The sequence below is a fragment of the Myotis myotis genome, unplaced genomic scaffold, assembly GCF_014108235.1.
Source record: "Myotis myotis isolate mMyoMyo1 unplaced genomic scaffold, mMyoMyo1.p scaffold_m19_p_8, whole genome shotgun sequence".
NCBI lineage: Eukaryota > Metazoa > Chordata > Mammalia > Chiroptera > Vespertilionidae > Myotis > Myotis myotis.
Window position 1 is genome coordinate 79,433,563 of NW_023416390.1, and position 27,981 is coordinate 79,461,543.

Genomic DNA, 27,981 nt, shown 5'->3' on the forward strand with positions numbered 1-27,981 from the left:
TGTGAGGACCCCGCAGGGGGACCCTCGCTCTGTCCCACCGACCGACGGCGACCCCAATCAACCGCAGGAGATGTCACTTGATGCAAACGGCATGAGGCTTTATTCCAGCGCGCGCTGGGGCTCAACCCGTACTCACTCATGCAGGAGTAGAGGAGTTGGGCCCCCAGCAAGTGGTTTTTCAGCTATTTATATGCTAAAATCACACATCAGGGAGGGGGGTGGCATGCAGGAGGGGGAGAGGAGAACAAAGAGATTTCAAAGGGGTCTGGTTCGTGTCTTGATAGGGCATTCCTGCCTGGTGTTTTATCTCAAGGTTGATTGAAGCCCGGTTTACTCAGCCTGCCCTTTGTTGGGGCTATCTCCTGAAACAGCCTTAGGAAGGGCGTCATTCTCTCTGTTCCTATCTCTAGTGGGGGAAGCCTAGGGAGTTGAGATAAAACAGGCAGCTAGGCCTGGCAGCTGGGCCTGTGCAGTTTGTAACATTCTTTTATTCTTTCATTCCCCCATTTGCTTTTTGGTAAGTTCTAATCATGGAACTTCTGTCTCTAGACATTCCTTTTCGAAACTATCTCTCTGGCGGAGAGACTGGTATTGCTGCCTGAGCACTAGTACCTGCACAGCACTTATTCCTTCTCTGATAAAGGTGACCAGTCGGTTTAAGATACAGGGCCCAAGAGTAAGAATTAAAAGCAATATAATAAGAGGACCCATAAGGGTGGATATGAGGGTCCACTGAGTCCTGGACTTCTCTATTTTGCCTGGGCTGTCTTAAGCCGGGTGTGATGAAGCCACGTCGGGATCCCGTCGACCTGACTGCCGTGGGGGTGGTCCTTTCAGTCCTTGGGTGGCAAATTTCTTTACCCAAACAGTGTCACCAGGTTGGAAGGGATGAACCGGATACAGGCAGATCATCTTGGACGTGCTTCTGGTCTGCTTTCTGGGTAGACTGTAAAGCCTGAAAGAACTTGAGTAAACGGGTGAGATGAGTAGTACAGGGTCTGGAAGAGTCACTAGAATCTGTAAAGGCCCCACTGGTTTTAGGGCAGCCTCCTGGGCTGCTTTGTCTGCAGCCTAGTTCCCTCCTGCTTCTGGGGAGTCAGTGCCAGTTGGCCCATCGTCCTTGCTCTGTTCATGTCTGTCTAACTGCTTACTATATTACCTCAAGGATCCTGGCTCTGAATTCTTTCAGGGAAAATGGGCGTTGAATTCTCTTCTGTAGCTGCTTCGTGCTGAGGAGGGACAGAAGTTTCTCTCAGAGCCAAGAGATCCTTGCTATCTGTCAGAGGGACGATGAGGCCTGGGCACAGAAGGAGGTGGGCTTGTGACCTGGCAGAGACAAACTGTAACAATGGTCTGGTGGGAGGGAAAGAAAACATTTCAGTTTTAATAACCTCTGTTGAAATAGGATTTTTCTTCTTAAAACTCCTCTATGGCTATCAAAAAGCCAAATCAAGACCAATTTATTTACTGTATTCAATTTGGCCTGATGTTTGCATAAACACAACAAGAATGGTAACTGACTACCTGTGCTGGAATTTCATGATTGAATCTTAATGTGCCCCGTAGGGCCAGGAAGCCAAGCCATCCAGCTGCCATCAGGCCTGCCTGCTGTATCTGCTGCGTTAGGTGAATCCCTCACCTGTAGCAACTCCACCTGAGCCCACGCTCTAGGCTTTAAGGCCCATCTCAGTAGCCCTCCTACTCGTTGCGGCCCAGAGTGTATGGGGTTCCGCAGGGATGCAGAGGCATCCTTATTGCTCCCCTTCTACTCTTACCAACCGCCAGTGATGGTAGGGCATGGGCCTGACGCTTCAGCGCCAGCCATCTTCAGGGCTCCCAAGCAGGATACCAGGCTTTCTCCTGTGGCACTTTTATTGGCTTCAAGTCTTCAGAGCTCAGACAGAACTCTTTAAAACATGATACTCCAGTCAAAGTTTTCATTAAATAAAACCACTACTGGAAACTGGTCTTATTGAATTTATGCAAAGAAATGTATTGCCATGACTTATTAAGCATTGCCAAATTTCAGAGGAATTATATAAGGAGAAAAACATACTGATCTGCTCTAAGATCTTCTGATTTTTCTTGTTACTGCTCTTTTATCATTTTCCCTAAGTACTTTGGCATAACTATTTACCCTCTGTTTAGGGAGGCAGAATGTAAATTATTTACTCTTTCTGACTTACTGGCCTGTATCATTTGATTAATTTTCTTTTAACATTTCTCTTCTCCTTCTTATCACATATACAACCTTTTTTAAATTTCATGCTTTCAAATTAGCCTTTAAACCTTCTTTCTATGTCCTTAAAAAATGCATAACCATGCCTTAGACCTTCTATTCCAAACAGGCTTTTCCCAGTTTTCTACAGTTGAGGTTTTGTGTCACCTCTGACATGGGCATGGTCACACAGGCCCACAAGATAGTATACAGGCTGCCAACTGTCAACTGTCTCTCGATAGAGACTAAAACCTGATGGGTATTCTCCTTTGCCCAGTTGGGCACCTGCCCTCTTGGCAGCTAGACACCCTTTACTTTTGGAGTTCACCCCACATAGTCCCCTTCCAGGACAGCTAACACATAGCTATAGCAATGTTCCTCAGTGTGGGAGACTGGATATTTGCCAGTTACAGCTGCATTTAAACCTGTAAGAGAATTGAAGGTTAATACAACACATTAATACAATGAAACATAATAACATAATATTGGCATCATGGCCTCTTCAGGCAGTCAAATCCTCTGCTACTAAACATGAGATATGGCAGGGCTATACAAACGTTTTAGGGAGGTGACTAAAGTCCATACTTTGACCTTTCTATATAAGGTAAAATTGTCCTTGTCTTTCTGAAGCCATGTTTATGAAGATGCAGGCATCATCTGAGTCTATTATGCAATTTTCTGCAGGTATAGTCCTTTTCAAGTTGGGGTGAGTCCTGGGGTTGTGAACTTCTTTACCCATACCGAGTCCCCAGGCTGGAAAGGATGTACAGAGTCCGAGGTGGCACTGGCAGGGCATTTCGAACAAGCTTATGGGTGGCTTGCAATTTCTGTAAGAGATCACATCCAAGTTAGGGGTACAGGCATTCTGGCATGACTAGAAACGAATGAGTTACCGTGTTCTTTCTGAGGTCCACAGTCCTCTTTGATGTCCAAGGAAAAAGGCAGTTTGTCCGGTGGCTCTTAGAACTGGTGTCTTCTTAGATGTTACTGGTCCCATTGGCTCTGTCAAGACTGAATAGGCTGCTCCAGAATCACCAGAAAATTATCCAGGGGTTTTATTTATCTACAAATAATTACACCTAAGTAGACATATAAACATCCATATTTACACCTTTTCAGTGAACAAGTACTTTTACAGTCTTGGGAATTTTGGCAGATAACAGGAACACTGCCCAAGTCCCCTGATGGGGGCCTGACAAGAACAGATGTGGGGGCCTTTGGCTGGGGGGTATAAAGTCTTCATTCTTTCTCTCTCGGCACTGCTAAGGACAGGATCATTGGAGAGGTCTCTTCACCTAGGCAAGGCTGTGCTGAGTCATCTGGGGCAAAAGTGGTTTCTGCTCAGTTTCCCTGTTTTACTTGTCCCAGCTTACCGGTCTATTATGCATTCTATTTTCTTAAAATGTATTCTGGCACAGGAGAAGGTTGTTTGCTGCACAGAGGCAGCTAACCTCTACACAACTGGGCTCGGACATCTGCCCAGCAAACTGCAGCCTATAAGTTCAATATGCAGCCTCCGGTTTTTCTAACCCAACGAGGTTTCGGCCAGTCTGAGTCAGACTCCTCCTCCTCTCTTGGAGAATTTCAAAGTCCTGATAGCTCCCAGGTCCAGGGAGAGTGCCTTTTTTTGTTAACCCTTAGGGCCCTGCTTTTTGCCTTTTTACCAGTTCCCTTTGTGGCAGAGCAGCAACCAGGCCTCTTTCAAGGGAGCGCACTGGAAGGAGATATTAACCCCTCCTCTTCCAGCCTAGGGTCTCCCAGGGGCCCAGCCAGAGTGTCCCCCAGCAAATCCCGGAAAGCCGCTGCCCTTTTGCAGTGGTATGGACTCAAGCAGGGGTTCACTGGAAGTAGCCGGCAGCGAAGCGCTCACTGGCTTCTGCCTGCAGCTGCTCGCGCCCACAAGCTCTGCCCCGCAGGTGCCCGCCAGCAGCTGCTGCAGCTCCTGTAGGCTCTCCTTGACTGTGCACACGCCTCTTCTCCACCAGGGGCTTCCGGGCCTTGCGGGCAGCTCAGGCATTCAGCCCCCCCTTTTGGTAGCAAATTGGCTAGTTCCACACAAACAAACAGCTGTTCACTCATGCTTCCTCAGTGTTTTAGCATTCATTTTAATTTTACAATCTCTATTCCTTTAAAAAATTTTTCAACATGTAATTAAGAACAGCAGGTTTACTTTGTCCCGACCTCATGATGATCGGTGACGAGAGACAGACAAGGGAGGGGTGACCTGTTTTCACAGATTTTCACTCAGGTACCCTCCTGACCAAAGTTGTGGAGCCACACAAAGGAGAGGAGAGGGCAGGCCCCCTCCCTCCACACTCGCACACTTTCACCAGACATTCATTCAGCAAAGGCATTTAGCCACCACAACACACAGTTTTTCTCAATCAGTAACATTTTTAAGAATAACCTTCAAAAATGCAAGACATAAGTTTTTTATCATTTGAATTCAGTAAGCTTCAAGGTCCCAAGTTCTCAGCAGTTCTGGAAAACCACACCTGAGGCTGGCAAGCAGGTTTGACCCAGCCCTTGACTTTAAAACGACCATAATGCTTAAAGGAGTAGTTTGAGTCTGTCCCATAGCGTCCGTCCAGTGAGTCCACAAAATCAAACAAAAGAACACAGACACCAAACAAACAAACAAAGACACCTAAGAACAGCCTTCCGACCCCGCGGAAGAAAAACAGAGTCTGTCCCATAGTCAGTTCGTATGCCACCAAAAACACAAATAACACAGAAGTTGCAGACACGAGGACCCACTTCCCCCTCCTCGTCTGCCACAAACACGTAGCGGAATCAGATGGGCGTGATCCTGACAATCTCTGATCCAACAGCTGAACCCGATCAGCGCCCTTACTAAAGGAGACTACCAGGCGTCCCTGGCTCTCCACCACCCTTGGGGCGTCCCCCAGGGCTGCAACCTGTGGTCCTCCAGGCACATCTACCGACCACTGTTCGGCCACTCTCACGAGTTGCCGAACGGCTGCCAAACCGAAAACGAAAGCGCGCACTCAAATCCAGACCGCTTGACAAACACAAGACAAAGACAAACAACTCGGGGCCCTCCTTACCTCCAAGGTCGGCTCCGCGGATGAGGGGTGGCCGTCTGATCCTGGACGAGCCCCCAAATGTGAGGACCCCGCAGGGGGACCCTCGCTCTGTCCCACCGACCGACGGCGACCCCAATCAACCGCAGGAGACGTCACTTGATGCAAACGGCATGAGGCTTTATTCCAGCGCGCGCTGGGGCTCAACCCGTACTCACTCACGCAGGTGTAGAGGAGTTGGGCCCCCAGCAAGCGGTTTTTTAGCTATTTATATGCAAAAATCACACATCAGGGAGGGGGGTGGCATGCAGGAGGGGGAGAGGAGAACAAGAGATTTCAAAGGGGTCTGGTTCGTGTCTTGATAGGGCATTCCTGCCTGGTGTTTTATCTCAAGGTTGATTGAAGCCCGGTTTACTCAGCCTGCCCTTTGTTGGGGCTATCTCCTGAAACAGCCTTAGGGAGGGCGTCATTCTCTCTGTTCCTATCTCTAGTGGGGGAAGCCTAGGGAGTTGAGATAAAACAGGCAGCTAGGCCTGGCAGCTGGGCCTGTGCAGCTTGTAACATTCTTTTATTCTTTCAGATGCCTATCCGCATGTTTTCAAGGTGTTGCTGAGCACTTTCGATTTTATCTCTAAGGCCTGGGCCATTCATATCCTGATGACTTTTGAGATTGCTCTCTTACCCTTGCCCCTGCACTGGCCGGGCACTGCCTAATTGAGCCCATTGATTCCCGAGCCTACATCTTTGAAATGACTTTCCATTTCATCACTGGCTTTTCATTTCGGAACAGAAAAAAAAAATGCTAATCACTGGATCTGCCATGTTCCTAGATATTAATCTAAATACAATGTGTTAAAGAAAATAAAAAAAAAGCTTGTGCGGCTCATTTGATTGAGCGTCATCCCAAAAGGTCTCGGGTTCAATTCCTGGTCAGGGCAATGCCCAGGTTGCAGGTTTGATCCCAGCTGGGGGGAATATGAGAGGCAACAGATCAATGTTTCTCTCTCTCCCTCTCCCTCTAAAAAATTAGTAAAAACATATACAAAATAAATGTAAAAAGAGCCTTTAGACAGCAAGGGTATGCTGGGCAGAGATCCCACATCTTTGAAATGCACAATGCCAGTCCTGGGAATGCACAGCATCTTCATTGTGAACTGGTTTTGATGATTTCTTATCTTACACGTGAATAAGTTCAAAAGCTCTTATGGAAGAAAGGTGATGTGCACCTCCCCCTAGAAAAGTATCCTGACACCTATTTTGCTGAGGATGTGTCCAAGGGAAGTAGACCTGGCTCCCCCACCCACTGCAGCCAAGGAGAGGGTGGGAAATCTGTATGCGATTAGAAGAAAAGCGTCTTCCATTTCCCTACTTTGGTTAGGCGGTGGCAGAGCAGGCGGTGGCCAGCCGGAGGGCTGGGTGTGAGTTTACAGACTTCAGAATGTTCTGTCACCTGCGATCCTAATGCTTAAAGGGGGGCTGTTGAAGTTTTGCTTGTTTGTTTTGTTTTGGGTTGTGGGTTGTTGTGTGTGTTTTGAGAGGAGTGGCAAGGAATTGAGAAGCACCATGGGGCATTTAATGTCTGTGTACAGTGCACTTGCCCGAGGGTGGCAGCCTGTGGAATCGGGACCCATTGCCAATACTTCAGGCAGACACTGTTTGACTGTCTGTCGGTTTTCATGGGTTATAATACAGAGGAATCACATATTAATATATGTGATTATTGGTTTTGTTTGAGCCTCACACTTGTTTTAAAAGTAAACATTGGGAAATTTCATGTAAGATTTCCAGATTTCCATTTCTCTTAAAAACCAGAAGTCTGGCAGCACTGAGCCCACATGCTCACAGGCTAGAACTGGGGTGCTCAGGTGGGAGAAGCAGAAACGGAGCAGGAACGCCCACTGGCTCCTCAAAGCTCTGGGGCTCTGGGTAGATGCTTCGCTCCTGTGCCTCCCTCCCAGCTTGTAGTAAGTGGCATAATTAACAGTACCTGCTTCTAGAGCAGTGGTTCTCAACCTTGGCTGCACATTACAATCACCTGGGAATCTTTTTAAAGTCCTGATTTCTGGGCCTCATCCTCCGGAAATTCTGTTTCTTTGTTATGGGGTGGGGCCACAACATTAGTAACAAAGAAACAGAATTTCCGGAGGATGAGGCCCAGAAATCAGGATTTTAAAAAGATTCCCAGGTGATTCTAATGTGCAGCCAAGGTTGAGAACCACTGTTCTAGAGTTCTGCCCAAACCTTAGGGCAATTGCCAGTGCTGCAGAGGGATTTGCTAAATACGCAATAGCTGCTCCTCTCAATAGGACGAGTGCACTGGAGCTCAACACAGCCCCACCCCCCACTCATGCCTTTCAGGCCTTTGTGCTTCTGTCAGACCCTCCCAGTGCCCCAAGACAAGGAGCTTTCTTCCCCGGGTTCTAACCAGGCCATCCATCAGCCATCTGTGGGGGAAGGGGGCGGGAGTTTCAACAAAGGTAAGAAGGAGTCTGAGGGCAATTTACGGGAAGGATCTTGTACCCACCCCTGAAGTTAAAGTCTGTGTCTTCAGTTGTCCACAGACACCTAAGTATAAGAGCCATAAAAGGACGGATGGACAGATGGCTCTGCCCTGGAAAGCTGGGCCTGTACCTCCGCCACCCCCAAAGTGCTTGAATCATAATCATGGGGACGTTGCTATTTCAATAGCAGCTCTCTACCTGGTCTGTGAGACCTTGCTTCCATGGGAGAATGAGAGACAGGTGCTTCCGACTCCCTGAGCATCCGCTGCTTAGTGTGAAGAGGAGTATGGGGGAGGAAGGGGGGATGCATTAGGATCCATCCTTTCCTTGAGGTGTTCTCAAGTGAGAAGGTTTAAAGTGTGCTCCACCTGTCACTAGCCAACATCCATTTCCAATAGTACTGGGTGAAGGGCTTAGGCTTCTCCTTCAAGGTTGCCCCAAGGACACTGCCCCCATCCTCCTTTGGGTGGCTGGTCACACATAAACATGTGCAGCTCCATCCCACTTGGAACATGCTGGGTGAACAGACACTTTCACAAACATTTTACCCCATGCAATGTTTTCCTTGAGGCAGGAGAGAGTCCCTCTCATTATTTATCTTGAGAGTTTGAAGCCTCCTTTGAGGAGGTCATTGTCTGCAAGGGCAAAATAATCATAGGATTTCTGGTAAAAGAAAAATGATTCATTATTTCAAGAATTATTTTGCCTTCACTCCCCAAAATGGATGAAGGCTTCTAACAATCTGGAAGAGGGAGCAAGGCTTAACTTTAAAGGGAAAAGAGGTTCAAACATTACATTTTTAGCTCCACCACAATATAACACGGGTCAAGGCGGTCCGTCGGTCACCCCATGGTCTTCTGGTTATTGTACTAGTCCCTTTACAAAGAAGGCCTGCCTGCCCTCCTTCCCTTCTCATCCATGTGGGCTAATGGGCTTGGGAGACATTTTTTTTCTTTGGTTCTATTCAAGCAGCATCCCCTCCTTCTGGTCCTTTTTAGAATGTCAGAACAGATAATATAACTCATTCATACAGATTCATCCTGACCCCACAGGTTCTTATCCTGCCATGCAGAATTGTGCATCTTCACAGCACAATACATTGTACTGATGCGGGGCTGTGGGCGTGGGTGTAACTGCTTACCTGCATGAATAGTGTGATGCAGTAGACCAAAAGGCAATCTATTATATAATTAATGCATGCATGTCTGGTACCGAGGCACTTATTATGTTGGGTTATTTTGGCAATCAGCTTTGTTTGGCATTAGTGCAAGCCAGATACCCAGAATGAGGCAGCGTGACTGATAAAGACACTGAATTTTAAAATGAAAACTGCAGAGGCTGAGCGATCAATATGACCTTGGCTACTCACAAGCCAAATAACTTATGGAAAGACCCTGGGAACTGTTTTGCCTAACAGAAAGGTTTTAAATAATATTTTAAGAAAATCAAAAGCAAACATCCTCTGGACCTTCTTTGCAGATTAGATCTGAAATGAAAGACCCAGAGTAACACAATTAACTATTGATTTTGTTGATCCATATTTAATTCACATAGCAATCAAGTTGTGTTTACACAGTCGTGTGGGGCGGACATTCTTCACTTGGAGCTAGGCACCTTTCACTTTTACATTAATTTAAAGATTAAATTGTTCAGTGCATGTGAGACAAAAATATAGTTTATTTTTGTTGTAGCGGACGGCTGACTTAAACCTCATAAAGTGGCATCAGTCAGCTTAGGTGGTTCATGAACAGAAAACGTGTTTTAATGCAAAAGTCAGGTTGCCAATTGAATATATTACAGGTGGCAGAGAGAGAGTCTGCATGCCTCCTGGGACTAGCAGATTGTACTAAGGCACTAGGCATTCGGTCTCCCTGCAGTTTAACTTCTGGATTTGATCCATCCAGTACTATTTGGGGGGCTATCATCTGAATAGTCAGTTTGTTGCTGCCCCTAAGCATGTCATTATTGTCATGTTCGCACTCATTCATTTCACTAAGTTTCCCCTGTCTGAAGGAAATGGGAATCTGAATGTGAGCAACTTGCCTGGGACTGGCTCAGGCCCGGTGAGGCGACACTTGCTAGTTGTTGGGAGCAATGAAGAGAAAGGTAGAGCCAGTCTCTGCCCCATCTGCCACGGGCCTGCTCTTTTCCATACACTGTATGCCATGAGAAGCTTACTGTCTGGCTCTTGCTTGGAAGCAATGGCAGCTGCTACCTCACCCGTGCTGGCCACGCCCACCTGGAGGTACAGCAGAGAGCGGCAGGGTGGTGCAGAGCAGAGCTGCCCGCTGCCCGGCCAGCATGGCCATGAGACATGAGTCCGCATGTCTGCTCTTGACCAAGAGAAAAAAGTTGCTTCTGCTGTAGGAGACAGTAGTCAGACATGCATGAATCCAAGGGTCGCCCTGGTTCTTGATGCTGACCTGGAATCCCAGACTATCCCACTGTTAGTATATGTAGGAGCCGGAAAGCAGCTGGCCATTGCAGGTGAGGTGAATGCCTGAAATGATGCTATTTTATCTCTCTTCATCATAGAAAAGCAGACATTATAGAAAACTCCATCAAGTCTATGAGCTCCAGAGGAAATGATGTAGTGAAGATAGATCTAGTAGAGACTACGCTTATTGATATGCAGTGGATATCAACTCTAAGAGACACAGACGTGGTGCCAGAATCGGAGAAAGAGAGCAGAATAAAACCTAGTCCATGACCTCAAGAAGTGTGTAATCTAATTGAGAGGTGAGACATTGATTTTTTTAAAAAGAGTCTATATAATAGAATGGATATAAGTTCAGAGTCAAATGGATAATTTGGCTATTTCAGCTAGGAATTCACAGAGAGAAATGTCCCTCTGGATAAGCTGTCATAGAAACAAAATCAGCAGTTCTGAATATCTAAAAAAAGGATCCAGTTATAACACTTGGTTACTATTGACAGCACTATGGACTATAGAAAAGAGAAGAAATTCCAGTGTCAGCATGTTGAATTTTGAAAAGTTAAGAAAGGTTATATAAATTAGTAAACCCATGAAAACATTTGCCCAAATGATGTTACAGACTAAAAATGGTCGAAGATCAAAAGAAGCTAAGCAAGTGTAGGGAGTGATTTCAAAAATAGGAAGGGGGTAAAGGAGCACACCCACAACTCTGAGTTTAACAGGATATGTATGTTCTAGATGCCGTTTTTCAGGCCAGCAGAGTGGATTTCTATTCTAACTCAGTGCTCAGGGATTCATTTCCTAATAGATCTAAAGCTCCATCTATATGGATATCATATTAAAGAATCCTAAATATGGACATTCCTCGTGAGCAATGGCTTTGTCTCCTATACCATTGTATCTCCAGTGTTTAAAATACTCTCCAGTACATAGTAGGTCTCAATAGATATCTGTTGAATGAATAAGTGAAAAAATGATATGCCAGGAGCAGCATAATCCCTTTTTAAATACTCATTAAAATCTGGGTACAGAGTTGAAGTAATGATTGTCACTATCATATTGTGACAGAGCAAGGGATGGAATCCAGAGTGAAAGTGATTCCTATTGGCATTCTCCCACCCAGCACATCCTTCCATTCTAGGAACCCCAGTGCTTACTGGGTAACAAGGAAAAAGAACATCTTTCAACTGCCACTATAGATGAAAATGCAAGGCCTAGCAACATGACTCAGTGGTTGAACGTTGGCCTATGAACCAAGAGGTCAAAGTTCAATTCCCGGCCCAGGTTGCAGGCTCCATCCTTGTATGGGGTATAAAGAAGGCAGCTGATTGATGATTCTCTCTTATCACTAATGTTTCTATCTCTCTCTCTCTCTCTCCCTTCCTCTCTGAAATCAATAAAAATATTTTTTAAAAAAAGAAAATGCAAGACAGAATATAAAGCTTAATGTTTCTAAATATTAAAACAATTCCCACCAAGAAATGTTCTCTTTAGTACAAGATCAATAAATTGGTGCTAATTCTGAGTTGCCCTGGCTCTCAGAACTTAATATGTCAAATATCCTTGGGAAGTAACTTTATCCAAAGCCCCACAACTGAAACATGAATGCATTAGAAGATGAATACCTTAAACATGAATACAGTGAGCATCCTTACATTCACAAATATCAGTGTGTTCCTACGTGGACCTTCACTTGCCGGTGGTTTTGATCATGTCTACTGTAAAGTGCCTAACAGATTGGATGTCATAGGGTGCTGTGCTTCCTACACGGTCTACCAAATGTTGTTAGAAGTAACTCCAGGCTTCCTAAGTATTTATAATAACTAGAGGCCCGGTGCACAAAATTCATGCACTGCGGGGGGAGGGGAGGAGGGGGGAGTATCCCTCAGCCCAGCCTGCAACCTTTCCAAACTGGGACCCCTCGGGAGATGTCCAACTGCAGTTTAGACCCGATCCCGGCAGTCGGACATCCCTCTCACAATCCGGGACTGCTGGCTCCCAACTGCTCACCTGCCTGCCTGCCTGATTGCCCCTAATCACTCCCCTGCTAGCCTGATCAATGCCTAACTGCTCCCCTGCTGGCCCGATCCACCCAACTGCCCTCCCCTGTTGGCCTGGTCCCCCCCGATTGCCCTCCCTCCCCTAAAGGCCAGGTTGCCCCCAACTGTCCTCCCCTGCCAGCCTGCTTGCCCCAACTGCCCTCCCCTGCCAGCCATCTTGTGGTGGCCATCTTGTGACGACATGGGGGTGGCCATCTTGTGACAACAGGGGCGCAGCCATCTTGTGACCACATGGGAGCGGCCATTTTGTGCGAAGGCATGATGGTCAATTTGCATATTATCTCTTTATTATACAGGATAACAGAATGTGTCTCCCTGGCTATGGCACTAGCAGCATCCTTTATAATAAAAACTTTCCACTTTCAGGTATCTATAATAATAAAAGCATAATATGCTAATTAGACCAGACAGCCAAATGACCTTCTGGATGAAGCTGGGACTGGGAGGGCCAAGCCCCTTGCACAAATTTTTGCATTGGGCCTCTTGTACTTTTATGATGTCCATCATTATCATGATATTGGAGATGTCCTTTGGGGGGAGAGCATCCATGAAAAAAAAAAAGTATAAACTTTTTCACACTCAGCTGATCCCCCCAAAAAAGTTAATTTTATTTTTCTTATAGGAGCAGCCAAAACTCTATCACTTCAAAGTGAAAACATAGCTTATGCTGCTAGAATATACAGATGGTCCCTTCATGCTGGGTTTTCCCTGACTGTAAGCCAGACATAGCCCAACTTGCTGGTCAGATGGGTATCACACATCAGACATGAAATGATGGAAAGAATAGTCCCCCAAAATGGCTAATTTATATTTTAAGCCAAGGGAGCAGTGTACATATGGTTTGCATTCATAACGGTGCCTATAAATTAAAGGCAGAAAAGCTTGATGCCCGTGCTCTCACCAGACAGAATCATTAACCTGACACTCTATTGAACAGATTTAGCAGTTCCTGGCCCAGAACCTGTTCAGTTCCTATCCCTGAATAAAATTTTAGTTAACATTATTATGCTGGAGGAAGAAAGAAACTAAAAACACAGATAAGCACGGTCTATTTAGTTAAGCTAATTAGACAAGCTGATATCAATGAGCTGGCTTGTTTTCCTGATTCCAGGTCATTATAAAACTGCAAATTTTAATCTTGGAGAAATTGATCAATATTGATCAAATCTGATGCATGACTCAAGATGATCAACCTACATTTTAAATTAGGTTTGTGGATCCGTCCACCACTCTGGAAAATGTCCATTTGAAAATTTGTATTTTTTTGACTGTTGTTTAACAGTCAAAAAAATACAAATTTTCAAATGGACATTTCAAGTGATGGCACTATGTTAGAGTTTACAGGAGTCATACATATGTCATTTGTGTGTTCATATAAAAATTTCACTGTCCGGCTGGCATAGCTCAGTGGTTGAGCATTGGCCTATGAATTAGGAGGTCACAGTTTAATTCCTGGTCGGGCTCGATCCTGGGGGCACGCTGAAAGCAGCCAATCAGTGATTCTCTTTCATCGTTAATGTTTCTCTCTTTCTCTCTCCCTCTCCCTTCCTCTCTCTGAAATGAATAAAAACATGTTTAAAAACAAAAAAATTTTCACCAAAACTTATAATTACATGCCTTTCCTCTTCCCAAATGCCCTTCTCTACATAGGCCAAGTTTGTGATTGTCTTTGTGCTTCTTTTTTCTCCTCCCACATCTCCCCCGATTTTCTATATCTGGGGACATTTTCCATCTCTGTGATAAATGGTTTCTCTTTCCTTCTGTCATTTTGATGTAGTCTTTAAATGTCCTCTGTGACCATAGTTTACCTCCGAGCTGAATTATTTTCCCTTCCACAAGGTATATTATTTTCCAGCAACCCTAAGCTTCCTACTGACCTTCTCTCAGCTTGCTTTTTTTTTTTCAATAGGCAGCTCGTTTTTTCCCTCTGGGTTCAGGGGTTCCAGCAGAGGTCAGTGAAAGTCATTGATCATGGTAAAGGACAGCAGTGTAGTTAATGATACAGTCATAAAAGCACATCTCGACTGAAAACTACTACTTCACCTAATAAACCCAGCTTGCCCCGGGGATCCCGAAGAACCTTCGGGCCCAGGGAAGACACAGAGTGCCCGCGAGTGCCAGTCACATCTCCAGCGTGTGGGTGGATGCAGTGTGGGTCTCTATTACAGATCCGTAGCATTAATTTTTCAGAAGGGCAAGCGAGGAGTAATATGTCCAGTTGAGGTAACAGAGGGAACTGAGCACTAGGAGAAAGTAATTTTCCCAGTTGGAATTTGGCCGGGTTAACAAGGTTAACACCACAGCTCACTAGAAAAGTCTGCAGGGTCTCTGGTGTCTACCAAAGGTCGCGCTCTCTATTTTTATGTCTTATCTGAAAGGGGCTCCGCCAGGAATCCAGTCGGAGGTGGCATTAAAGAGAGATTAGCTGGTGCCTCTGGGAAAGGGAAATGACTTCAGCTGCCTCTTTCCCCTCAGGCTGGCCTGCCACCAGCACATATGACTACCAGACTGCAGTGTGCACCAGTCTTTCTCCCCCAGCCAGAGCAGACGTCACTCTGCCTGTACCCCTCCTTCCTGGGCCCCAGCTTTGCTCAGGAGAGGGAGTGGGGAATCACCCCTTCAGCTTTGACCGAAAGCCCAGGCCTGGCCAGACTGTCTTCCCTATTTGATTTATCTGCTTCCAAATGGCAACGCTCCCATCTTTCTCATCTGCTAACTCACCTCCCTCCTGTTTTTTCACCCATGGAGAGGTTTCTCTGCCCAATCCAACTCACTGCAATCTATGAATTTTTCTGCATCTTTTCCCTTAATTAATGTTTTAAATTACAACTAAGTGACAAAGCATTTACAAATTTGATTTTTTTTCCAATTGTTGCTCCCTGCATCTTCTTGGCCCCAATGCACATATGTTCTCTTGAAATCTGCATCATCCTATGTCATGAGAACTGTTGGGTGGTGGCGACACTTCCTCCTAACTTGGGGTGTTTCTCTCCATGAGGAGCGAGCTCCCCAGGACAGCACTCCTGGCTTCTCTGAGCCCCTCTCATTCCCTTCTCAGGAGGAAGAGGAGCGGCTTGTTTAATTAGCAAGTATAGGAGGCAAACAGGGATGACGCAGGTCTGCCTCCGGCTCTTCCCACCCTTTCTCTGGGGTCAGGCTGTTCTGTTCCTTCATACTGCAGGGCAGCGACTTCCAGCCTTTTCCATTTCATGGCACACAGACACTAATTACTCAAATGCTGCAGCATGCCACAACTATGTATTTTTTGCTAATCTGACAAAAAAATAGGTATAATTTTGATTCATTTACACTGGATGGCTATTGTTATGTTGACTGTTGTCATCTTTTTTTTTAAATTTGACAATCCAAGGGAAAAGAGGTCAGTGCCCCTGACTAAGTAGTCAGGTGTTGCATGGTTTATAAATTCGTGCAGCACACTGGCGGGAAATCGCTGCTGTAGGTTTAATGGGTAGACAGCTGCCCCCAGCCCAGGACTGCTGGTTACTAAGCCTGCCTATTTCTGGAGACCAGTGATAGGAAATCCACTTCTTTGTGATAGAAACCTCATTCTTCAACATAAGCTTTCTCAATAGTAAAGCACATATTTTAACCTCCCATCAGCCTTTTTCTTTTATCTTATCCAATTCATTTAGAACTGGGGAAGAGAGTTATTATTCTGCCACCTCAAATTCCAATAATAGATGCACAGAAGGCACTAATTAAGAATATTTTAGAGTCAAAGAGCTTTACAGAACAGGAAAAGTCTAAAAAACGTCAATGTGAAGAAACTCAGGCCCTAGCTGGTTTTGCTCAGTAGTTAGAGCATCTACCTTCAAACTGATGGGTCCTGGGGTTGAGTCTGGTCTAGGGCACATGCTCGGATTGCGGGCTTGATCCCCAGTAGGGGGTGTGCAGGAGGTAGCCGATCAATGATTCTCTCTCATCATTGAAGTTTCTATCTCTCTCTCCCTTTCCTCTCCTCTCTGAAATCAATAAAAATATATTTTTTAAAAAACTTCAGATTCAGAGGGGTTACACAGCCAATTAGCAGTGGTTTCCAAATATCTGGTCTAGTGGTTAAGATTCCAAGTTCTGTAGTCACAATGCTTCTTCTTAAACCCTGACTCCCTAACTTATTGGCCCTGTGTATGTGGACTAATATTTAAACCTCTTTACCCTATATTTTCCCATTTGTATAATGGGACGAGAAAAGTACTGTCTGGGGTTACTGTAAGGATTAAATGAGATAATTCGTGAAAGGAATTCAACCCAGTGCCAGGCATGCAGTGAAAAAACCTTACAAATGTGGTTATTTCCTGCCACATATTCCTGAACTGACTGGTAGTGACTCTCTATTGCAATAGAGAAATAAGACATTTTGTTGATGAAGATATGTTTACATTAATTTGTGCTAACAGCTCAGTCCTCATTGTAAGTATGCGTGCCCAGCTGAGGAATGATGCTGCCTGAATTTCACAAGTAAATTTGAATCTCTTCCTGACATTATACAGTAGACATATTAACCAATATTTTCAAGATATAATCAACTGATGGAAACATCTTTGAAATCATGAAAGAGGAGCCTTCATCATGGAACAATAATTCATTGCACTATGTCATGGACCTGCTATTTGTCTCTCTCCTACTGTGGGCTAGAGTTTCTGGCTGTACATATATAAAAACTGTTTGAAGCTGATATCGTTATGCATATACATATACTTTTGGTTTATCACCTGAGTTTTTCTGTATCGCCTTATGTAGTCTCCCCATCTTTTCCTGTGGCAAGGGTGCATTTTGCCTTCTATTTTATCCTTCCTGGTGTTCAGGCTATTGGTCCTGGCAGAATCTCTACTCCATGATTTTGTTGACTGTGGAGGAAAATGGTATGCATTTTCAAGAGGTTGAAAATTAAGGAACCAAATTTCCAGGTCTAATTTCACCTGAATTTGAATTTGTGTGAACTGCAAATTCCATAAATACCCCATGTAGAGTACAGCTGACATCAGCCGCCCTCGCCTTCTAGGCTGATGTAAGAACAGTGAGATCAGGATGGAAAAACTCTTTGGAAATAATAGTTATTTATTATTTATAGCCCAGGTTACAAATTATTTATAACCACAGGTTATAAACTGGGCTGATACTTTCCTGAGTCTGGTTGGGGCTCTTTGAAACCCATGGGATAGGCATATCTTTATCTTTGTTTCTGTCTATGGTGATTCTGTCCATTATAGAATCTAAAAGGGCAAGAGACAGACTACCTGGGCAACTGCTGGGCCTGAGTAGACTTCAGGATGGTCGACAGATGCAATAGGAAATTTCTTAGAATGCCTTCCCTCTTACCTACTGTACATCTTAGTCTTATCCACCCTTTAAAATCCTTCCAAGTGCCCCCTCTACTATGAAACTTCCTCTGAGAATATCAAGAACACAATAAAATTATTCACACAGAGCCAAATAGTACATGGAATTGATCGATTAGCTATGTGACTACACTGAATTAAGGTATAATTCTCAAGGGAATTCTGGAGGATATGTCCCTATCTGGTTCTTGCTTGAATTATCACTAATAATGCCATGATTACACTAAAGACAGGAAACTATCTTAAGAATATGCAGAGCTATTTATTTAAATCCAGATGCCTGTTGCATGAAGAGATTCGTGCAATAGGCCTTCCCTTCCCTTGGCTGCTGGCACCAGTTTTCCTCTGGCACCTGGGACCCAGGCCTTCGCTCTGGCTGGGCTCCGGCCAGAGCCCCCCGCAGCTGTCAGGCCTCCTGGCTCCGCTGATCCCGGGACCATGAGGGCTCGCTGCTTGGCCGGCTTTGGGTACATTTGGCTTCGCTCCACCTACATATGGAGCCTACATATGCGAATTAACCGCCATCTTTGTTGGTGGTTAATTTGCATATCGTCCTGATTAGCCAATGGGCAGCATAGCGAAGGTACGGTCAATTACCCTTTTTGTCTTTTATTAGATAGGACTAGAAAATATAATCTCACCTGCCCTGTTTAGCCCTCCTTTTGTTCTCAAGTGCAATAAAAAGTCCACCAAAAAGTGAACTGTACAACTGTTGCCACCTATAGGTGACAACTGTAGTATATGAATTTTATCATAATTCTGATGAAGCATACTATATGAAGGAAATGAAGCATAGTATATGAAGGAAATAAAGATGTTTTATGGAACCTACACAATCATCATCAAACATGAATCTTTCCTGGGTTACTAATATTGTTGTTGTTCTGCAATTCTTATTTTAGATGCTCCCCTTAAAGATAATATTGGTTGATATTTGTTTACTTATTTTCCAAGATAAAGTTAAAAACTTGGAGTCTGTAGGCAGACTGGCTCGGTCCAAGTCCAGACTCTACTACGTTCTGCTACATAGGTTTAAACAAGTTATTTAAGTTCCTCAAGCTTCAATTGCCTATAAATGGAGATACTAAACATATCTACCTATAGAATTGATGTGAGGATGAAAACAGATAATCCATGCAACATGCTTAGCAGAGAGTCTGCATAGAACAGGCACTAAATTAAATTTAACTGTTATTACCATGATTAGTTTGCAAAGCAACTTTGCACACAGTTGCTGCCAATTAATGAGCACTCTTTTGTTTTCATTTAACAGACTAAATCATTAGCACATTACTGTTTGACTCAATCATTTTATATATTTTAAATTTAAATATTATTTGACTTCAAATATTTAAAAATACCTGCTATCTGACAAGACACTGTTGAGGCTAGTTTGGTATGTTTCTAATTGCAGGCAGGAAAGTAAGCTACTTTAGTGTTTTTATACCTAACAGGCAGGACCACTGAAAAACCCAAGCCAACCAGGTGAGACTCTGCTGATGCTAGAGAAAGCTGAATCCATCATCAGGTGTCCATTGAGAATCTACTAATGACTTAGCACTAGGTTAGGCCAGTGATTTTCATCCTTTTTCATCTCATGGCACACATAAACTAATTACTAAAATTCTGTAGCACACACAAAAAAATGTATTTTTTGCCAATCTGACAAAAAAAGATAGATATAATTTTGATTTATTCACACCGGGTGGCTATTGTTGTGTTGGCTGTTGTCATTTTTTAATTTGACAATCTAAGAGAAAAGAGGTCAGTGCCTCTAACTAAACTAGAGGCCTGGTGCACGAAATTCGTGCACTGGGGGGGGATCCCTTAGCCCGGCCTGCACCCTCTCCAATCTGGGACCCCTCGGGGGATGTCCAACTGCCGGTTTAGGCCCAATTCCTGTGGGATCAGCCCTAAACCGGCAGTCGGACATCCTTCTCACAATCCGAGACTGCTGGCTCCCAACCACTCGCCTGCCTGCCTGCCTGATTGCCCCTAACCACTCCCCTGCCAGCCTGAAGTTAATCCGAACTCTGGAGCCACTCTTCCGTAATCAGCTAGGAATCTGTTCCTCAGCCTACCTATGGTTGCAAGGTAGCCACCTGAGACCGAAAATTAGCGCTGTTAAGCCATGCACCTGCACATTGATAGTATAATAAGATAAGCACCACTTCAAGGATGATTTTTCAAGTATTCTCATAGAATTATGCCATTTTCCATAGCAGAGAGAGAAACTCTGAGCCTACTCTTGGAATATTGAAGCGATCCACTTTTTCCTTTTTTTCAATTCTCTTTCCATTAAATATTTGACATGTGATTATATAAAAAAATAAAATGGCAATAAATAAGTACCTATCAATAAGAACCTTAAATAAAAACAGATAAATGGTCCAAACAAAAGGCATAGGATAGCTGAGTGGGTAAGAAAACATGACCCAGGTATATGCTGTCTCTAAGAGACCCACCTCAGAACAAAAGTTCCACACAGACTGAGAATGAAGGGATGTAAAAAATATTCCATGTCAATGGAAATGAAAAAAAAGAGGTGTAGCAATACTTACATTGACAAAATAGACTTTAAAACAAAGGCCATTACAAGAGACAAAGAATGTCACTACGTAATACTAAAGGGATTGATCCAACAAGAGAATATAACCCTGGTAAACATGGTAAACATATGTGCACCCAACATAGGAGCACCTAAATATATTTTTAAAATCTTGGTGGACATTAAGGGGGAGGCTGACAGCAAGCAATACAGTCATAGTAGGGGATTTTAACAACCCATTGTCATCATTGGATAGATCATCCAGACAAAGATAAACAAGGAGCCCTGGCTGGGGTAGTTCAGTTGGTTAGAGTGTCATCCCCATTACCAAGGTTGCAGGTCCAATCCCCTGTCAGGGCACATATTAGAATCAATGAGTGAATGCATAGATGGATGGAACTGGAGATTGATGTTCCCTGTCTGTCTCTCTCTCTCTCTCTCTCTCTCTCTCTCTCTCTCTCTCTCTCTCTCATAAATTTTTAAAAAATCTACAAGTCAACAGCAATCTTAAACAACACATTGGATTAGATGGTTTAAATTAATATTTTCAGAACATTTAATCCCAAAGCAGCAGAATATACATTCTTCTCAAGTGCACATGGGATATTAGCAAAGATAGATCACATGTTAGGACACAAAATAAGTCTTAAGAAATTCAAGAAGATTGAAATCATATCAAGGATATTCTCTGACCGCAAAGGTATACTAGGTGTACCAGTTAATAATAGCAGATTTTGTAATCAAAGAAAACATGATGATTTCAAGAGATACATCAAAAGTGCTTTATTCCAAATAATGTCCATCTCTACCTACACATTTCCTCCATCTTTCAAGTAATTTGTGGATATAGTCCCAATAGAACTTTTCTTGTTTTGAGGCAAATCATTCAGAAACCCAATTTTCCACTTCTTCCTACATTTTGAAGTGCTGCTCAGAAAGTTCGTGTGCCATCGATCGGAACAACTGGTAATCTGAAGGAGCAAGGTCTGGTGAATACAGTGAGTGGGTTAATACTTCCCAGGCACGATCTTTTAACATGTTTTTAACTGGTTTTGAATGTGTGATAGTGTGTCATCATGAAGCAAAATTATTTTGCTGTGTCTTCTGGCCCATTCTGTTGGTTTTACGATCAAAGCATGGTTCAAATTGATTGTTGTCGGTAGGGATCAGTATTAACGGTTTCACTTCGTGGTTCTCAACCTTCCTAATGCCACAACCCTTTAATACAGTTCCTCATGTTGTGGTGACCCAACCATAAAATAATTTTCATTGCTATTTCATAATTGTAATTTTGCTACTGTTACGAGTCGTAATGTAAATATCTGATATGCAGGATGTATTTTCATAATACACCACACCTTCCTGAGCATTGTCTTCTTTCCGAAGCGACTTGGCCTTGCAGTCATTGGTGGTGGTTGACCTGGATCAACCCATGATTTTGTGCATTTGGGATTCTCAAAATAAATCCACTTTTCATCGTCAGTCACAAAAAAGACTTTCTTTCATGCTGTTGAAGCAACATTTTACTGATGACTTTTTGGTTTTCCATTTGTCTTTCATTCAGTTGATGTGGCGCCCATTTTCCTTCCTTTAAAATCTTTTCCATTGCTTGTAAATGATCGGAAATTGTTTGCTGAGCAACGTTTAATCTTTCTGCAAGTTGTTTTTGAGTTTGACACGCATCTTCATCCAATAATGCTTGTAATTGTTGATCTTCAAACTTTTTTGGTTGACCTGGACATCTTTGTCATTCACATCGAAATCAACACTTTTAAAGCATTTAAACCAGCATTCACAAGTATTTTGAGATGGAGCATGTTCACCATAAGCTTCCTGAAGTATTCAGTAGCACTTTTCTTCAAAATAAAGTAATGAATTAAAACTTCCCGCAAATGCATTTTTTTGGCATAAAATTCAACATTTTTAAGTGTAAAAATGTCTATGATGTTAACACCTTCAGCAAATTTGACAAATGAAGTTTTGAAGCTTTTGTCAATACAACAAAATAGCATACATATCAAATCGCATATATATCAACATATGTGTAACTCCATCTATTGAAAAAAATCTGCATTATTAACCAGTACACCTAGTAAAACCAGAAACCAACTACAGTTAAAAAACAAAAACAAAAACCAAACAAAAAAAACCCCTGAAAAACATTTAAACATACAGAGGCTAACTAGCATGTTATTAAACAATGAATGGGTTAACAATGAGATCAAGGAAGAAATAAAAAATTATTGGAAACAAATGAAAATGAACACACCAACAGCCCAAAATCCATGGACCACATCAAAAGCAGTCCTGCGAGGGAAGTTCATAGCACTACAGGCCTTCCTCAAGAAGTAAGAAAAATCTTAAACAATCTAACTCTACACCTAAAGGAACTAGAAAAAGAACAATATATAAAGCCCAGAGTAAGTACAGGGAAGGAAATAATAAAGATCAGAGCAGAAACAAATGACACAGAAACAAACAAAAAAAAAAACACAAAAAAAATTACTGAAGCTAAGAGCTGATTATTTGAAAAGGTAAACAAGATTGACTAACCCTTAACCAGACTCATCATAAAAAAAGTGAGAGGACACAAATAAATAAAATAAGAAATGAAAGGGGAGGTATAACAAACAACATCACAGAAATACAAAGATTGTAAAAAAAAATACTATGAACAATTTTATGCTAATAAATTGGACAACCTGGGTGAAATGGACATATACCTAGAAAAATACAAAAATACAATCTTCCAAAACTGAATCAGGAAGAATTAGAAAACCTAATAGACTGATCTCAGCTAATGAAATTGAAGCAGTAATTTAAAAACTCCCAGTAAACAGAAGTCCTGGACCAGATGGCTTCACAGACAAATTTCACTAAACATTTAAAGAAGAATTAACACATATTCTTCTCAAATTATTCCAAAAATGTCAAGCGGAGGGAAGACTTCCAAGTTCTTTTTACAAAGCCAGCATTATCCTAATTCCAAAACCAGATAAAGACATTACAAAGAAAGAAAAGTATAGGCCAATATCCCTGATGCACATAGATACTAAAATTCTCAAAAAATATTACCAGACTGGATCCAGCAACACATTTAAAAGATCATACACTATGATGAAGTGGCATTTATTCCAGGAAGGCAAGGTTGGCATAATATTTGCAAATCAATAAATGTGATACATCACATAAACAAAATGAAGAACAAAAATCACATGATCATATCAATAGATGAGAAAAAGCATTTGATGAAATCCAACATCCACTTATGATAAAATGCTTAGCAAAATGGGAATGGAGGAACATAACATAATAAAAGCCATATATGACAAACCTACAGCCAACATCATGCCCAGGTTTCAGTTTGACCTCTAGTAGGGGGCTTGAGGGAGGCAGCCAATCAATGATTCCCTCTCATCATTGATGTTTATATCTCTCTCCCTTTCCTTTCCTCTCTGAAATCAATAAAAATATATATATTTTAAAAAGTATAAACTCAAAATGAATAAAAGACTTAAATGTAAGTCGTGAAACCATAATGAATTCAAACTAAACATAGGCAGTAAAATCTCAGATGTCTCTGGTAGCAATATTTTTACCGATATATCTCCTGGGTCAAGGAAAACAATGGGAAAAAATGGAACTTCATCAAACTAAAAAGCTTTGCATAGCAAAAACAAACAAACATCAACAAAATGAAAAGGGAACTCACTGGGAGAACATAAGAACATATTTGACAATGATACATTTGGTAAGGGGTTAATTTTTAAAATATATAAAGAACTTATAGTATTCAACATCAAGAAGATAAACAATTCAATTTTAAAAATGGCAAAGGACCTGTATAGACATGTCTCCAAAGAGGACATACAGATGGCCAATAGACATATGAAAAAATGCTCAAAATCACTAATCACAGCTGCCAGAATGAGATATCACTACAATGAGATATCACCTCACACCTGCCAGAATGGCTATCATCAATAAATCAACAAACAACAAGTGATGGTGAGGATGTAGAGTAAAGGGAACTCTCATATACTGCTGGTGGGAATGCAGACTGGTGCAGCCACTGTGGAAACAGTATGGAGTTTCCTCAAAAAATTCAAAATGGAACTTCCTTTTGAACCAGCAGTTCCACTTCTGAGAATATATTCTAAGAAATCCAAAACATTAATTTGAAAGAATATATGCACCCCTATGTTCACTGCAGCATCATTTACAATAGCCAAGACCTGGAAATAGCCCAAGTGCCCATCAATAGACTGTTGGATAAAGAAGCTTTGGTACATTTACACATGGAATACTATGTGGTCATAAAAAAAGAATAAAATCCTATCTTTTCCAACAGGATGGGTGGACCTGGAGATTATTATGCCAAATGAAATAAGCCAGTCAGGGAAAGACAAGTGTCATATGATTTCACTCATATGTGGAATCTAATTAACAAAATAAACTGACAAAATAGAAAGAGAGGCATGGATACATGAATAAACTGACAGCTGTCAGAGGGAGAAGGATTGGAGGACTGAATGAAAAAGGGTGAAGGAATGAGCCAAAAAAACAAACAAACAAACCCATATACATAATACCTAGACAGACAACAGTGTGGTGATAGCCAGAGAGAAAGGAAGTGTGGGGCAGCCTGACCTGGGCAAGGTGGGATAATGGGGATGGAAATGAACTTTGCTTGGGGCGATGGTCACTGGATGCAGTGTGCAGGCGATCTTTTGTTTAGTTGTACAATTGAAACCTGTATGGTTTTGTGAACCAGCATCATCCCAATAAATTCAACTTAACAAATAAAAAATAAAGTATTTAACATGCACGAGTCATGGTCATTGGCTGTGCCCGTTTTCCCCTGGATCAGAAAGCAGTTTCCTCATTTCACCTCTGTATGTCCATCGTGCCAATGTAGGGATGGGCGGAGGAAACCAAGGGCACACGTGAGAGCCTTGGACAGCAGTGGTACAGAAGGGTTGGCAAGTTAAGTGGAATATTGGGGTGGCAAAATGAAAAAATACAGGTCATTTTGTCTGTTATTACGTAAGAACATGGCAAAACGAGAGCATGGATGCCAGCCAGACCGGAATTCAAGGCCTGTTCTCTTTCACTTGCTTAGTGACCTTGGGCAAATGACCCTGTCACTCTGAGCCTTGTTTCCCTCCTTAAAATGGGGAAGTGGCACTTGCAGGTTTGTGAAAGGCTTGTAGATGAAATGTGTCCGGTGTCTTTTACAGAGTGGGTGGTTAGTAAATGGTAGCTCTCCTCATCATCTCTGATCCCTGTCTGTACTTCTTCCTAGGTTAGGGTGGAATTTTTGCCCGAAAGAGGAAAAGGTGAGAAATGAGTTAGTAGCTCAGCCTCCTCCACACTGTTGCTTTTGGCATCTGGACCTTCTCTCCTCCCACCTCAGACCTTAGGAGCCACTTGAGCAGCTGAATATAGTGATGTTCATAGGGTTAAACCTCCAATAATTACTAAATCTGACTGCCATGTTTTATAAAGTTCTAGAGACTACGAGTAACGTCCTAAAAATATCCCTGTTTAAATTGGTGTTACTAGAACCTCGTGGAGGAGTGTGGTTACTAAGGTACAGACTATTACCATGAATTTTAAGCCCTTGGGCCTTCTAGAATCTACTAGTATGCCCACTGGCCTGGAAACCTCTTTTAGATATCTTAAGACTGGCAAAGGGACCAAATACAAACATGGCAGTGCTTCTGATGAGTTTAACATATACTTAAATTTCTAGGCAATTTAAGGGATCGTGTATTTCTGTTTGCTTGTTTGTTCTGTTTTTACATATAATCATAATTTCTGGCTGAAATTCAACCCCTGTCCATACTTAGCAACAGGATAACTAATACTATTTAGTAAGAAACGGGAGTAGTCTGAAACTTTGATTAAGAAAAATAAGGCACTTTACCTGAACAAATTTCAAATGGATCCATTTAAAATGAAACTAAATGGCACTTAACTGGTTTGCAAATTGGGACCTATTCATCTCAGGAAAAATGATTCAAGTCTTAATTTATCCCTAAAATTGGCTTTATTATTACATTTAATTATACTAGAAGCTTGTTAAAGACTTGTAGCTTCTCTCTATCCCTTTAAACTGCACTTTATAGAGACAATAATTGAATATTGGATAGAAGAACTTGATTTCCAAAGAAATATGTTTCTAATATTTTCCTCTTTTCATTCCAGAAATTGAAACAAGTTGAAGAAACAAAAGAGGATCCTGAGAATAGATTATCTAAAATTTCCCTGGAGTCGTTCAATAAATATAACAGCAATACTGTGATTTTATTAGAAAAAGACAAGAACTCTCCGAACAAGGTTGAAGGACGAAAGGAAGAAAAGGAAAAAAATGAAGAGGCATCTTTGAGTAGCTCAGACCGGCCTGGGGTAGACAATTTGGAATCTCTGAGTGATTCCTTATATGATAGCTTCTCTTCCTGTGCAAGTCAGGGTTCGAATGATGCATAAAGGACTTTTCCCCCTCAGTGAGCTGGAAATGGAGCACTTAAGCGTCAGGGGTTGGGAGGGGCAGGTAGAGATGACAACAATAAACTATTACAACACCAGAGCCTATGTTTTCAGGTTCACAGCAAGCAACCCACTGGAGCTTTCTTCTCTGACAGAGCAATAAAGATAGATTCCATGTGCTGTGTTTCATAAGGATTAAAAGTAAACACACCCATGATACAGAAGTCTTAATTTTGCACTTTTTAAAATATTTGTATAGAAGTTGTAAATTTTTTGGAAAAGAAATTATATTTGTAGCAAAAATAAATAAATGGAATCCGTGCCATGCTCTTGAAATGATGTACTAAGTCTTTTAGAAGTTGGTGACAATATATTTTTTAAAATTCCAACTAAAGTTTTTGTCCAGTTCATCATCCTAGTGCTTAAATTGTTTGTGGGTACACTCCGAAAACCTAAAACAGAGCCTGCAAAAACAAACAAACAAAAAACAAATAAACAAACAAAAAAACAGAGGCTAATTATAATCTCCAACTGCCAATCTTGATTTGATATAAACTTATTTCTAGTGCAATTTCAAAATTGCTGCCAGAACTATTCAGGCTTAGTGATAAGTATAATTCTGCTTCTTCTGAGAAGTGTAAAGAGTACTGAAGTGTGCCACTGATCCGTGGGGATGCGTATCAGAAGTGACCTAATTCTATTTTCAATAGCAGATCTTCTTTCCAAACATTTCCTTACAGCCTCCTCTACTTTGTCCTTCACTATGATGCGGAACATTTTGGTTGATTTTTATTTTCCAGCTCTTTTTATTAAAATCTGGGCAATCTAGAATGAAAGCAAATTTCTATTTATGATGTTCACTTTTTTAAAAGAAAAAATTAATGGTTGGTGCTATGAAAAATTCTTACTTTTTAATATCCTTTTTTTCTACAAAGTGTTTATATGTAAGGATACATTCTATTTTAAAGGTTATGTGTATTTTTTCTAGATGTGAACTATTTATAATTGTTTTTGTACAGGAGCTTTGTAAACTAGGCATAATAGAAATATTTTTAGACTGTATAATTACTTTAGTACACACCTGTTTCTTTAAAGACTATTGTATGATCAGTGTTATGGGGTAAATTTGTGCAATTTGTTATATTTGAATTTTGTCTTAAATGAAAATTATGTAACGTGTCACTCATTGTCTTTCAGACCTTTAAAAAAAAATTTGTTTCATTTCTGAATAAAAGTCCTATCACAATGAACCCGTGAAAGCTTACAGGAATTTGTTCAAGGAGCCTTTGGCCCAGTGTGGTTGTTGGGATCTCACACGTGC

General features: G+C 42.1%; 1 protein-coding gene across 6 annotated transcripts in view; it reads left to right on the top strand.

The window, feature by feature from the left end:
* NCKAP5 (NCK associated protein 5) overlaps window positions 1-27,904 on the top strand; it is a 955,167-nt gene extending 927,263 nt beyond the window's left edge. For 5 of the 6 annotated variants that reach the window (XM_036319679.1, XM_036319677.1, XM_036319676.1 and 2 more), the window contains one exon: window positions 26,379-27,904. In XM_036319679.1, the coding sequence (XP_036175572.1) occupies window positions 26,379-26,660 (282 nt within the window). In that variant the 3' untranslated portion in view covers window positions 26,661-27,904. The remainder of the gene's footprint in view (window positions 1-26,378) is intronic. The other variant, XM_036319681.1, reaches the window with a different exon arrangement.
* The last annotated feature ends 77 nt before the right edge of the window (window positions 27,905-27,981 follow it).